Source organism: Prionailurus viverrinus, chromosome A2 (assembly GCF_022837055.1).
Source record: "Prionailurus viverrinus isolate Anna chromosome A2, UM_Priviv_1.0, whole genome shotgun sequence".
NCBI lineage: Eukaryota > Metazoa > Chordata > Mammalia > Carnivora > Felidae > Prionailurus > Prionailurus viverrinus.
In genome coordinates this window covers 2,090,884-2,104,002 of record NC_062562.1, presented here as the reverse complement: position 1 = coordinate 2,104,002, position 13,119 = coordinate 2,090,884, and the positions used below count along the sequence as shown (strand labels likewise).

Below are 13,119 nucleotides of genomic sequence, written 5' to 3'. Positions count from 1 at the left end.
GTGTGTCTCTCTCTCTGCCCCTCCACCGCTCGTGTTCTCTCCCTCTCTCTCAAAAGTAAACATTAGAAGAATTTTTTTAATTAAAAGAAAAAGTGGGGGCTTTTCATCTCGCAAACAGCCAGAAGCACAAAGCCTCATTATCAAATGCCGAGTGAATGAGTGGGAGGAGGGCTGACGTCAGCGACCCCGGGAGGAGCGGCAGGAGAGACGGGGGAGGGGGGGGTGTCAGGTTGTGAAGGAACCTGGTGGGAACACAGGACCTTCGACCAGACGAGGCTGAAGTGGAAGAGAATTACACCAGAGTTGACAGCCGGCAGCCTTGAAAGAACGTGAGCTTTGGAACCAGGTTTACTAGTCACGTGACCATGTCAGCTATCTAGTGCTACATAACAAATCATCCCCAAACTCAGGCCGATCAACAAACCCCGATCGACTCATAGCTTCTGAGAGCCAGGCGCCCACGCTGGCCACGTGTGCTCCCGCGGCGGAAGTGCCCAGGCCAGGCGGCAGCTTCCTTACACTGGTTTGCAGGTTTCGTGGCAGGAGGGGGCGGAGCTAGCGCGTGGGCGGGGCCAACGGGGGCGGGCCCCAAACACCGCCCACCCCTCCCTGCCATCCAAGGGAGGCCGGGGAGTACCACAAAAGTCTGCTGGAAGCCAGGGCTGTTCCAGGGATGCCACAGCCCCGGAAGGAGGGCCAGGAGGGTGGCAGCGTGAGCCAGGGACATCGAGGTCCCTGAAGGCTGGTAGGTGGGGGGACAGGGGAGAAACCGAGTCCGGGGGTGGAAGCCCTCGCTGGCCCGACCAGCCTCTGAGGACATTTGTGTTTGTCCGCTCATGGTCCTGGTTGGTGCCAAGGCCTCCTGCCGACCAGCAGCTGACTATGGACACGTGACCTTGACCCGGAGAAGGGCCTGGGCAGGGGTCTCAGCTGCTGCCGCTGCTGTCCTCGCTGTCCGAATATGCTCCCAGCTGGCTCAGGGAGGAGGTGCCGGGCGTCCAGGGTGCAGGGTCAGCCGCCTTCCCGCTCTTCCTGGGGCCTGGGAGAGAGGCGAGAGCTCCTGGTAGGGGGCGCCCCTCCCTCGCCCCCCTCCGCGGGTTCCCAGAGCGCGGCGGCAGCAGCACTGGGGGCGCTGCTGCCACCTGGCGGCCCTCTGAGGCGCCGCGCTCCGATCCCGGGACCCTGGAGCACCTACCGGGGGTGGGTGACGCCTGGCCCTGCCTGGTGCTGCGACCCGGGTCTGTTTTCTTCACCACGACTAGGCCTGACAGCGGGGGCCTGTTGCCAAGGGTGCCGACGCTCCGTTCCCAGCTCTCCGCCTTCCTCTTGGCTTTTGGAGCCTGGGGGTAAGCGGAGGGGACACGAGTGGGTGAGCTGTCCCAGATCCCCCCTTCTCCGGCACATCCTAAGTCACACACCTTCTCACCTCCATGCCTTTACTCACTCCGTTCCCTCCACCTGCCATGCCCCTTTTCCTCTAATGCATTTGGCGAACTCCTACTCACCCTTCAAGACCCACCCAAGTACTGGCTCCTCTGGGAAACCTTTCTCCACAGTTCAAGCTCAAGTGAGTGCTGTATTTCCACGCCCCCAGCACCCTTTCACCCTTTACTGCCTCATTACGTATCCCCCCCCATCCATCCATGCTGTGGGTTCCGGTCCTGTTCACAACTGGGTCCACAGTGCCACACGTAATTCTTGGCAGGAAGATGCTCTATCAATATGTTTGATGCAAAGAGGGGAAACGGAGGCACCCACTTTCGGGACCAGTTAGGGGAAGGCAGAAAGGGGCTCAGCCAGCCTCACATCCAGCTCCTCAATCGTACCGGGAGGAACCCCTTTTGTCAGTTATGTTGAAACAGAGAAACGAGTCCCCTGGATCAGGAGGTCCTGTCTGAGCCTGGCGCTGGAGCTGCCCTCGCGGGGCCCACCATCTGAGGGAGGACGGAGGAGGGACAAGAGTAGGTCGCCAGGACAACACCCGTCTTGACAGAAGGACATCAGCGTGGTGCGACAGTGGAGGGAACGGCAGCCGCTGCTGACAGGGCGGTGGGGACAGGTCTCCTCAGAGAGGGGACCCGGGCTGACGACAGAGCGAGGAGGAGGAGCTACAGGCAGAGATGCGAAGGGGCCCTCGGGCAGCCCTGTTGCCATCTGCGTGCTGCCCGGGGCCCCGAGAGCGGCGACCGACCAGGACAGACGCGGCCCAGCGGGGGACAGAGCAGCTTTCTGACCCGGCATCACTGAACGGTCTCACGCGGCCCCCACAGCAGGCCGGCGCTTGTGAGCACTCGTTCGAAACCCGTCCCTGCCAGCCGCGCTCACTGCCCCTAAACTGAACCAAGAACACAGGGACGGACAGATGAGCTTCCGCTAAGGGTCTCGGTGAAGGTTTGGGAAATCTTGACGGAGGCATATTGTGCAAAAGGAAAGTCGGTTGTCACACTAGGCGTGAACGAGACACCTGTGACGGGGCTGGGGGTGACGGGACATCAATGAAGCCTTCAAAGATTAACGGATGACAGGGCACGACCTCCAGAGCCATTCTCTCTGCTGACAGTCAGGGGCAACTCAGCGGGAGCATGGCTACCCCACGGAAAGACTACCTTTCCCATCCTCCTTTGCAGCAGGATGTGGTCAGGTGACTCGGCTCTGACCAATGGGATGTGAGCAGCAGGATGTGCAGAACCCAGGGTGCAGCCGCCCTGAACGTCCCCCTCCCCTGCCCGCCCCTCTCCTCTCCGGCCAGGATGTGAAGGTGGCACTGAGACACCATGCAATGAGGGCACCCCCCCCACCCCCGCCGACAGCAGAACCAGGAAGAAGGCAGGTGCCTGGGCCCCGTGCTGTGGGGCCACCTTCCCTGCCCGGATGGCTGTGCACAACTGTCACTGGAGAGAAAAGTAACCCCTGTGCAGTTGAAACCCTTGTTACCTGGGGTCCTATCCACTGGCGGGGCTTGCAATCTAGTAACCTGGACCATGGATACGTTTAAATGAAAATAAACGATTTCCCTCATTAACCCCCTTCTTCAGTTAACAGACCAGAGTGGCCTAGGGGCGCCTGGGCGGCTCAGTCGGTTAAACGTCCAACTTTGGCTCAGGTCACGATCTCACGGTTCGTGAGTTCGAGCCCCGCGTCGGGCTCTGCGCGGACGGCTCGGAGCCTGGAACCTGCTTCCGATTCTGTGTCTCCCTCTCTCTCTGCCCCTCCCCTGCTCACGCGCTGTCTCTTGTCTCTCAAGAATAAATAAACATTAAAAAAAAAAAAAAAGAGTGGCCTTGACCTTGGCAGATAAGACAGCTGTGGTGCAAAGTCCACCTGCCACACCCTTCTCTCCCCTCCTTCGCCAGCACGGGCCGCCTACAGGCCGCAGTTCCCGGGCTCTCTGCAGCTCCGTGAGGCCAGGAGATTAGTCCAGCCAATGAACTTCGAGGGGCTGACAGGCAAACATCGGTGTTCTTAGGTCTCCACCTTTGAGGGTCTCGCTTGTTTCAGCGGCTGAAGCAGCGGCCGGTAAAGCAGAGCCCGTCTTGACCGTGAAGTTTTACCGGCACGTGACCACGGCCACTCATTCCCGCAAGATCCAGGGCTGTTTGGGGCTGCGACGGCGGACTTGAGCCCTTACGACACACGCGGTCTGGCCTTTGGAGACCAGGTAAGGCCGACCCCTGGCTCACCCTCTCAGATTAACCCGAGAACATGCGGAGGTCCGGGCGTGCACTCACCTCCTCCAGGATGGCGGTGGGGTTGGGCCGCGGGGCCAGGCGCGGCGGGGCAGGAGGAGCAGCGTCCTCTTCTGAATCCGAGTCCTCCAACAGCCTTCGTTTCCGGGCTTCCTCCACCAGGGCCCTGTGGGACGGCACGTGTGCCTGGGATGTCCCGCCGGGGCGCGCTGCCCCTCCTGACATCGGTGAGTGCCGGAGGCGGGGTGGGGGCACACAAATGCCTTAAAAACAACCTTCTCTGGGGGTGCCGCGTGGCTCAGTGTGTTGAGCATCCGGCTCTTGTTCTCGGCTCAGGTCGTGATCTCGGTGAGATCGAGCCCCGCGTTGGGCTCGGCACTGAGTATGGAGCCTGCTTGGGATTCGCTCTCTCCCTCTCTCTGCCCCTCCCCTGCTTGTGCTCCCTCTGTCTCTCAAAATAAATACACATTAAAAAAAAAAATCTCAGGGCGCCTGGGTGGCGCAGTCGGTTAAGCGTCCGACTTCAGCCAGGTCACGATCTTGCGGTCCGCGGGTTCGAGCCCCGCGTCGGGCTCTGGGCTGATGGCTCGGAGCCTGGAGCCTGTTTCCGATTCTGTGTCTCCCTCTCTCTCTGCCCCTCCCCCATTCATGCTCTGTCTCTCTCTGTCCCAAAAATAAATAAACGTTGAAAAAAAAAAATTAAAAAAAAAAATCTCTGTCCACTGAGGGCAGCGAGTGGTTAAGTGCTTGGCCGATGGCACCAGCCACCTGAACCCGAACCCTGGCCGGGTGACTCGGTCGGGACCGCGCCTGGAGCGCCCCACGCCGCAGTCCTTCGACTGCCAGAACGATCAGAACGACCTCAAACCGGTGCCCGGCACTCAGCAAGTGTCGAATAAACATACACCCTTCTCACTGCGGATCACCGTATTGCCGACCTGCCCACGCCACGGGGACCTACTCCGTGCCCCTGTCCCAAGCCCTGCGAATGCAGACACCCAGCCACCTCAGATGCTGGAGGCGGGAGGGAGGGAGGCCATTAACCGGGAGACGGTGAGTCAGCGAGAAGGCTCCAGGGTGGTAGGTGCCGTGCACAAAGTGTGAACACAGCAGGCCGGGCCTGAGGCTCCTCCTGGCAGATCACCAAACCTGGGCGGGGCCTTGGGGACAGATGCCCTGAGAAAGTGAGACACGGGGGGGGGGGGGGGGGGGGGGAGAAGCCTCCCGGAGAAGGTGGCCCTTGAGGGATCCCGGGAAGACCTGGAAGGGGGGTGTTCCAGGCAGAGGGAGAGCCGGAGGTGGGTCAGAGCACCCTGGCCCCCGCCCGGCCCCGCCCGGCCGACTCACGCGGTCTCCCTTTCGTCCTCCTCCTGCTCCCGCTTCTGCCTCTCCTCCTCGGACAGGCGGTGCTGCCGCAGCATGGCCTCAAAGTCCACGTGCGCCTGCCGCTGGTTCAGGTCCTTGAGCTCCTGCAGGTTCTCCAGCACCTCCATTTCCAGCTTGGAGTCCTTGGTTCGGTTCTCCAGCACCTGGCGGGCACGACACGGGCTGTGTGCAGCTGCTGGGGCCGTGGGGCTCGGCACCCGCCAGGGAGAGACCCCCACCCCGCCTCCATCCACAGCGCCCGCTCGGGGGCCTCCTGCCCGAGCTGCACCCATCTCACAGCTCCGAACACTGAGGCCCGGGCATGGCTGGTCAGTGGTGGGGCCAGTCGGCCTCGGCTGCCAGCCTGGCTCCAGCATGAAATGATATACAGCGAAGAGGAGGGGCGCCCGGCCGGCCCAGTCAGTGGGGCGGGCGGCTGGATGTCAGGGTCGGGACCTGAACCCCTGTGCTGGGCACGGAGCCCACTTAAAAAAATAGTTACAAAAAAGGTTAAAAACAGACACCCTGAGCCACTGTTGTGTGCCGGGCTGAGATGTTTCCAAACGGAAGGTCACTTAATCCTTGCGATAGCTTCGTTTATGTCGAGGCTCGGAGGGGCAAGGCCAGCCACGTCTCCCAGACAGGGAGCCGGGCACAGCCGGGTGTGGGGCCCGCCCTTGGCCGCTTCCTGGCCGCGTGACCCTGTGCTGAGCCTTTGGGAAGTGGCGGTCCTGGGGGTTTCAAAGTATATCCCCCGATTCTTCGAGGTTCCTCCCTTGAAAGAGCAGAGCCTGAATTCCCTTCCCGCGAGTGTGGGCCGGACTCCGTGACCCGCTCCTAGGGAGCAGAGCATGACGGAATGATGGCCTGTCGCTCTGAGAGCGGCTCCTTTCCCACTTTTCTGGATCCCTCGCTTTGGGGAGGGCGGTGCTGCGTTGTGCGGGTGCTCAGTGTCGGGGGGGGGGGGGGGGCTCGGGCAGTGCAGTGGAGGGGCCCGCGTGGCAGGGACGGAGGCCCCTGCCAGCTCCCTGAGGGCGCCAGCATGGAAACAGCCCCTCTGGTCTCGGTCGAGCCTTCAGAAGATGTGGCTTGACCGGGACTTCATGAGACACCCCGGGCCAGAGCCCCCCACCCCGGCTCAGCTCCCTGGGGCTCCTGACCCTCAGAAACTGTAGGATCACAGATGTTTCTTAGGTAAAGTTGCAGTTTGGGGGCAGCTCGCTAGGCTGTAACCCCCGGGGCCAGTGTGGCTGGACAAGGATGGACGCGACCACGCAGGCAGCTCCGGGCACACGGCAGCCCCTGCAGAGCCTGCCTCCCCGCCCCCGCCACCCTGCTGAACCCGTCGCCTCAGGTCCCCCGCAGCAGCTCAGAAACCTGGCAGAGGGGCGCAGGAATAGTCGGCATCATGCGGGTTGGAGAGATCGGAAGGGGCACAGATGCTCTCTTTTCTCTGAGAAAGACAACACAAGGCACAGGGAGGCCAAGTGCCTTGCCCAAGGCCACACAGCCAGCGAACATTCAAGAGAACGGTGCCTCCCACGCTTCTGGGCTCCACGGCCCGCGGTCATAGGAGCCTCCTGCGCGAACACAGCGCCTTGTGTTCTCCAGTCCGACCTCCTGCCTCCCTGTGCCACCTTCTTCTGGCTGCATGACCATCTGCCACCAGCTCAGTGGCTTAAAACAGCACGAATCTCCCCGTCTGCCCGCTAGCGTGGGCCAGGAGGCCGGTGCCGCGCGGCCCGGCTGGGTTCTCCGGCGGGGTTTCACCAGGCTGACGGCAAGGCCCAGTGGTCTCATCGGGGGCCCAGGCTGCTCTTCTGAGCTCGCTCAGGCCGCTGGCGGAATCGGTTCCTTGCGGCCGAGGGACTGAGGGCCCCGCTGTCTTACTGGCTGTTGGACGGGGGGCTGCTCCCAGCTCCTGGGGGCCGCCCACTGCTGCCCGCCAGGTGGCCCCCGCCCCGGGCTTGCTCCCACACGTGGCCCAAGTGCTCCGGACCCAGATCAGGGGGCTCGGGCGGCAGGGCAGGCCCTGGACGAGCTCTCTTCCCTGAGGGTGACTGGCAGCCAATCGAACAACCGGATCCCAGGAGTCGGGTCCCGTACACGCAGCCCCGGGACCGCGCAGGGTGCGCGAGCGGCAGGGAGGGGGTGGCGGGGGCGACCTGGAGGGCCGCGGCCCGGGGGCTCTACCTTCATGGGGTTGTTCAGCTCCTCGTCTTCCCGCTCCTTCTGCACCCGCTTCTCCTCCTCCTCCAGGAGCTTCTCCGCCTGGAAGTTCCGGGTGGCCCCGTGCTCCATGCTGTAGTCGGTGTTCTCTGGGTCTGTCTGTAAGGCGGGGGGAGTTGGGGGGGGGGGAGGACAGACGTCAGTCCTGTGTCCTTGGGCGTCAAGAGATCCTGCCAGCCCGCATCCCGGGACACCTTCTGTCATGCTTCACTCCTTCTCCAGCCTGTTCTTTTCTTTTGTTTCCTTTTTTTAAAAAGTTTATTTACTTATTGAGCTAGTTAGTTTATTTTGGGAGAGAGAGAGAAAACTAGAGGAGGAGGAGAAAGAGGGAGAGAGAGAGAATCCCAAGCAGGCTCCAGGCTCCGAGCTGTCAACACAGAGACCGACGACGCGGGGTTTGAACTCACGAACCCTGAGATCATGACCTGAGCCGACGTCGGACGCTTAACCGGCTGAGCCGCTCGGGCGCCCCTCCCTTCCTTAACACTCGGCTCGTTTGGTGCTTTCTAGAGCTCCTGTCCCCTTTGCCAAAAGTGCCAAATTCTGTAGCCTGGACCTTCACACCTCTCTCTACCCGCCCTCTGCCCCCCTGCCGCCCTGCACACGGTTGCAAATACGAGTCTCTGGGTCTTTGCGCGCAGCCTGTCTTCCTGTCTGCTGTGTGCATGTGCGCGCACACGTATGTATCTGCTGTGTGTGCGCGCGCCTTTCACAATTCTAAATCACATATCGCGTCCGTGCACAGCGTGCACCTGCCCGCATTTATAAAACGGAGAGAGGGAGGAGATGTAAGCTGGGCTCCTGGACGAGACCCCCGCGCTGGAAAGGTGGCATTGGGGAAAACGCGGAAATCTACATGGCGTCCCGAAATCTGTTGGCTTCCGACTGCGACGGAGGCCCGGGGAAGCGGGGGGCGCTGCCGGGCGGGGAAGCTGGTGCGGGGCAGACGGGACGCGCTGGGCCGGCCAGGCCGCTCCTGGGTGTCTCCCAGTATCCCAAATAAGCGCCGCAGCGCTAAACCAAAGAGGGCCGGGTAGAGGGTGATCGCTCCGCGCGTGCGCGCGCAGCACTTCTCCTGGACGCCGTACAAGAAACCTCCGAGCGACCGTTTCCACGCACGGGGCCCGGCCGGGCAGAGGAGGGGACCCGATCTGCGGGTGCGGGGCCTGTACTCCCGTCTGAGCTGTGTCTACCTCACACGGGGACGCGCCCGCCCTCCACGTCCCCCTCGCTACGCAATCGCCTGAAATTCTCCACCAGGAAGCCCGGTTTCTAACATTTTGCCACAGTGCCTCTGGTCTTGAAACAAACTCATACTGGGGCGCCTGCGTGGCTCGGCCAGTCGAGCGTCCGACTCTTGATGTCGGTGGGGGTCGTGATCTCACAGCGCGTGCGTGGGTGGGAGCCCCGCATCCGGCTCCGCGACGTCAGCGCTGGGGGTGGGGGTGGGCCCTGCTTGGGATTCCCTTTCTCTGCCTCTCCCCTGGAGCCTGCTTTGGATTCTGTGTCTCCCTCCCTGTCTGCCCCTCCCCTGCTCATATTCTGTCTCTTTCTCTCTCTCTCTCTCCCTCTCTCAAAAATAAAGGTTAAAAAAAATATTTTTTAGTACAAAGTCATCAAAATATGTAATTCTTTCAATGTCGCTTTTCTTCATTTTTGCCCAAATCTTGGTCATTAAACCCAAAGGGAAGAACGTATGGGGAGAAGACAGTACGTAAGGGCGTGAAGAGAGCGCGGGAGGCTCTCCTCGTCCTCTCCCCAAAGCCTGGCACAGTCGTGATGGTTACCGGCCGCGCCACTCCTCACCGCATGGTCACCGAGTCCCTCCTTACTGTACATGTGGGTGGCTTCTGCGTTTCTGCCCCTACGAACGATGCTGCCGTGAACAACCCCCCAAAATGCCTCCGTTTCCTGGGGATGAAGTGAAAGGGGGGCCCCCTGGGGGGAGAGGACGGGCCGGGAGCCCGCGAGGGGGCAGGGCCAGCCCGGCTGGCGTCTACCTTGAAGGTGATCTCTGCCAGGCACCGCGTGCACTTGATATAGAAGCGGAAGATGGGCAGGCCCAGGTAGGCCTCATTCTGCACCGTCTCCTTGCGCGCGTTGAATTTCTTGCCCTTGTAGATGTATTCCCCGCACGTCTTACACCTGTGGGGCGGGACAGAGGGGGCCTTGTGCCATCGCGGTACCCAGGTTCCTGCGGTCGGATGCTCGGGCATTCTGGCGGATGGCTGCTTGCATACCTCCAGGGACGGGGAGCTCCCTCCCTCCCACGGCAGCCTGCCTCAGATGCCCCCCGTCTTGCCCGTTCTTCCTCCTACCTGCCTGGGTCTTGGTTCCCAGGGTCCCCTTCTGGGGAAGCACCCGGACGATCCAGGCGCTCTGAGACGCGCCGGTCACCCGCTCCCAGAAGCCTGGCTGGCGCTCACGGGGCAGCCTAGCCTCCACAAGGTTCGGAGCCACCAGGAGGGAAGCCACAGGAGCCACACGGAAGCTCCCGCCAGCCTGCCCTCACCCAGGCCCCGTGCTCCCCAGGCGCAGCACCCCGGCCTCCTGACGGTTCCTACAAATACCCCCAGCTCGGGCCGCCTCCGGGCCTCTGCCCTGCACTTCAGAACCCAGGACACCCTTCACCTTTCAGACCCCAGCCCTGCTGGCGTGTCTTCTGACGTGTCCCTGACCACATCAGCCAAGCAGCCTCCCTTCCTGCCACCTACTCAGTCACCCTCCCTCATGCCTGATTCACACGTCATCCCATGTACACCGGGCGTGAATGTGCCCGAACACTGGGTTATTATCTCCACCCCTTCTGACTGTGGGCTCCGCGGGCCAGGGGCTCTGCCGGTCTCCTTCCCCGCAGCATCCCTGGGGCCCAGCCTGGGCCCTGGCACACAGCAGGCACCCAGAGTGATTGTTGAATTAAAAACAAAACGAATGAACGAAGGAGAGCGAGAAACAGACTAACAATACATAAACGCTGAATTTCACTCAACCAGGGGTCTGTGATGGTCGGGATATCTAACTTCTACGTGCGGAAACGTGAAAATCTGTAGGACTCAGCATTGGGGAGGCGGTCGCTGGGAAGCAGGGCAGAGGGCAAGATCTGGGGACCGTGAGGGAGAGGGGATCACGGAAGGGGTCAGATGGGGGGGGCAGGAGGGCCTCTCCGAGGAGGTGAGATTTTTTTTTTAAGATTTAATTAAAATAAGTAAATGATTAATTTTTTGAGAGAGGGAGGGCGTAAGTGAGCAAGGAGCAGAGAGAGAGAGAAGCAGGGCTCACCCCAAGTGGGGATCGAGCTCACCCGACACGGGGCGTGAAGTCACGAACCCTGAAATCATACCCTGAGCCGAAGTCAGATGCTTAACCGACTGAGCCACCCGTGTGCCCCAAAGATTTCTTGCTTTTTTAATATTCATATTTTTAAGCTACTTATTATTTTTTTGTTATTCTCGACACCCAATGTGGGGCTCAAACTCACAACCCTGAGATCAACAGTCGCATGCTCTACGGACTGAGCCAGCCACGCGTCCCTGAGGGGGTGAGATTTAAGCCAAGACCTGAAGCGTGAAGAAGCACCAGCCACGTGAGAGAAGAAGGAAGAGGGTTCCAGGCAGAAGGAACAGCCCGTGCAAAGGTCCTGGGGTATGAAGGAGCGTGGCTGTTGTGAGGAGGTGAATTAGTACCCAGGGCCCCATCTCCGCTTAATACACTTAACTACCAGTGATCAAGATCCAGGGGGGTTAATCCTGAACTTTGAGGAAGGTGACGGCTGGTCGAGTCACGTACTCACTGGGATGTCACGTGGGGGGGCACATGAAGAGGCGCACGGGGGGCGGGGCACTCACCTCATGTTGAAGGGAGCCATCAACCTCACCACGTACTGCCGATCTTTGGGGAGCTTGAGCTTGGGGATCTTTGACGGGTCAAAGTCGGGCGGGTAGTATTTCTGTGGGAAGTGAAAGCACCAGGGAGCTGTTTGAGCCACAGGGAAGGGCTCTGGGGACCGCCAGACCCAGGTCCCCAGGACCGCCCTGGGGTTTGATGACTTCGAGTGACGGCTCCTAGGACTCCGCGTACGCTCGTACTTATGACAACCACTCGTTACGGCAAAAGGACACAGAGAGAAATCAGCAAAGGAAACAGGGTGTGTGTGTTGGGGGGGGCGGCCCGGGGAGACTAGACACACTGTTCCAGGGTCTTCTCCCAACGGGCTCACACAGGACGTGCTTGATTACCCCAGTAATGAAATATGACAACACACGTGAGACGGTGTCTCCCACGGAAGCTCACGGGGACCCAGTGCCCAGGGTTTTCGCTGAGGGAAGGTCACGCAGGCCCCACGGCCTCGCAGGTTCTGACGTTCTAGACTCCAGTTGGAGGGCCCACGCGCAGCGTAAACCACGTTGCTCGTACAGAGTTTGAGCCCAGGGAACCATTCTCATCAGGGAACAGTGGGAACCAGCCTGAGATTCAAGTTCCCGGATGCCAGCCAAGGTCCACCCTCGCCAGCCAGACTTTCTGAGGATAGCAGCCTCAGTTCTGCTGTCTTAACTCCGGCACGGGAGGCTGAGGCAGGGCGTACGGGGAAGGCAGTTTGGGGTTGTAAAAACAACTTCAACGGACAATCAGAAAACACAGCAGCTTGTGTTCTGGGCACCTACTAGGCGCCAGATGCCACGTGGAGCACTTTACCTGCCAAGTCCCACAGAATCCTTGCAAAGACTCTAGGAGACGGGGTGCGACGTACCCATTTCACAGAGGAGGAAACTGAGTCCCTGCGGGGACAGGACTCTGGGGGTAACAGTGGTACAGTGGTGCATAGGTTACGGATCCAGGGACCTGGGTTGGACTCCCCCACCCCGTGGCTATCACCCCTCTCTCTGGGTCTCATTCTCATCTGAATGGACATAACCCGCCACCTCCTTGATGCGATGTGCGTGCCGCTAGCGCAACGGCCAGCGCACAGAACTATCCACCAGTAAATTAGAGAAACGGTTCCCAGTTGGATCCTCAGGATGGAAGGACTTTCAGGGACACGAAGTCCAGCACCTGAACTGGACTGCGACGGAGCTGGGGTGCATTCCTAACATGAATGTTTAAAAGATTAGAGCGCTGAGCTGCAGGAAGGAGCATCAAACCGACCCTGCAGATCTGGGCTCTTGGCCTGACATCCTGGACTTACCCCCCCGCCCCCGGGCTGGGGAGCTCACCCCCTGACATTCCTGAGGGGTGGGGGGTGGGGACAGGAACTCGGAATTCAAGAGCTCTCTTTTCCAGAAGCCGCATCCTGACTTCTGAGCCCCCCTCCACCTCACAAAAGTCCCCGTTTCACAATACAGTTAGGAGGCTCCCCCACCAGCAGAACGGGAGGGCTGAGCAAAGCCAGACCCGTATGTGGGCGGGGCTTCCGGGAGCCACGGCCCTGGGGCGTGGCGTGGGGAAAACACCGATACTCTTCAAGGCGAACGCCCCCCTCCAGGGGAAATGATTGGCTAATTCCCTTCGGAACATCCAATCAGAGGACGTGACCTGGTAAATAGCCTAAGCTCCGCCCCCAAACACCGCGAAGGCCCACCCCTCACGGAAGGTGATTGGGAGGTGTCTGAAAGCCACGCCCTGCGGAAGATCGTTGGAGAAAAGAAAAAGGTTCCAATAGGAAAGTACAGAAAGCCCACCTAGGCCGGAGCTCCGAGATGTCCCCTCTCGGGTAGAAAGCCCCAGTCACCAAATACTTACGTTTAAAACTTTTCGCTCCGACATCTTTGCCTCCTACTCCTCCCACAAGGGCCAGAGGACCGCTTAGGCTCGGTGTTCGCCGAACTTCCTTAACCGTCCCTCG

At 60.7% G+C, this 13,119-nt stretch overlaps 1 protein-coding gene across 1 annotated transcript; it reads right to left on the bottom strand.

Annotated features, from left to right (window-relative positions):
• Window positions 1–13,119, bottom strand: YJU2 (YJU2 splicing factor homolog). The gene is made up of 8 exons (XM_047850140.1): window positions 13,017–13,119; window positions 11,126–11,226; window positions 9,281–9,425; window positions 7,245–7,379; window positions 5,034–5,215; window positions 3,729–3,852; window positions 1,196–1,340; window positions 1–1,039 (listed from the first exon to the last, which is right to left on the bottom strand). Exons 1-8 carry the CDS (start codon window positions 13,038–13,040, stop codon window positions 927–929), a joined length of 969 nt encoding a protein of 322 aa, XP_047706096.1. The 5' UTR covers window positions 13,041–13,119; the 3' UTR covers window positions 1–926.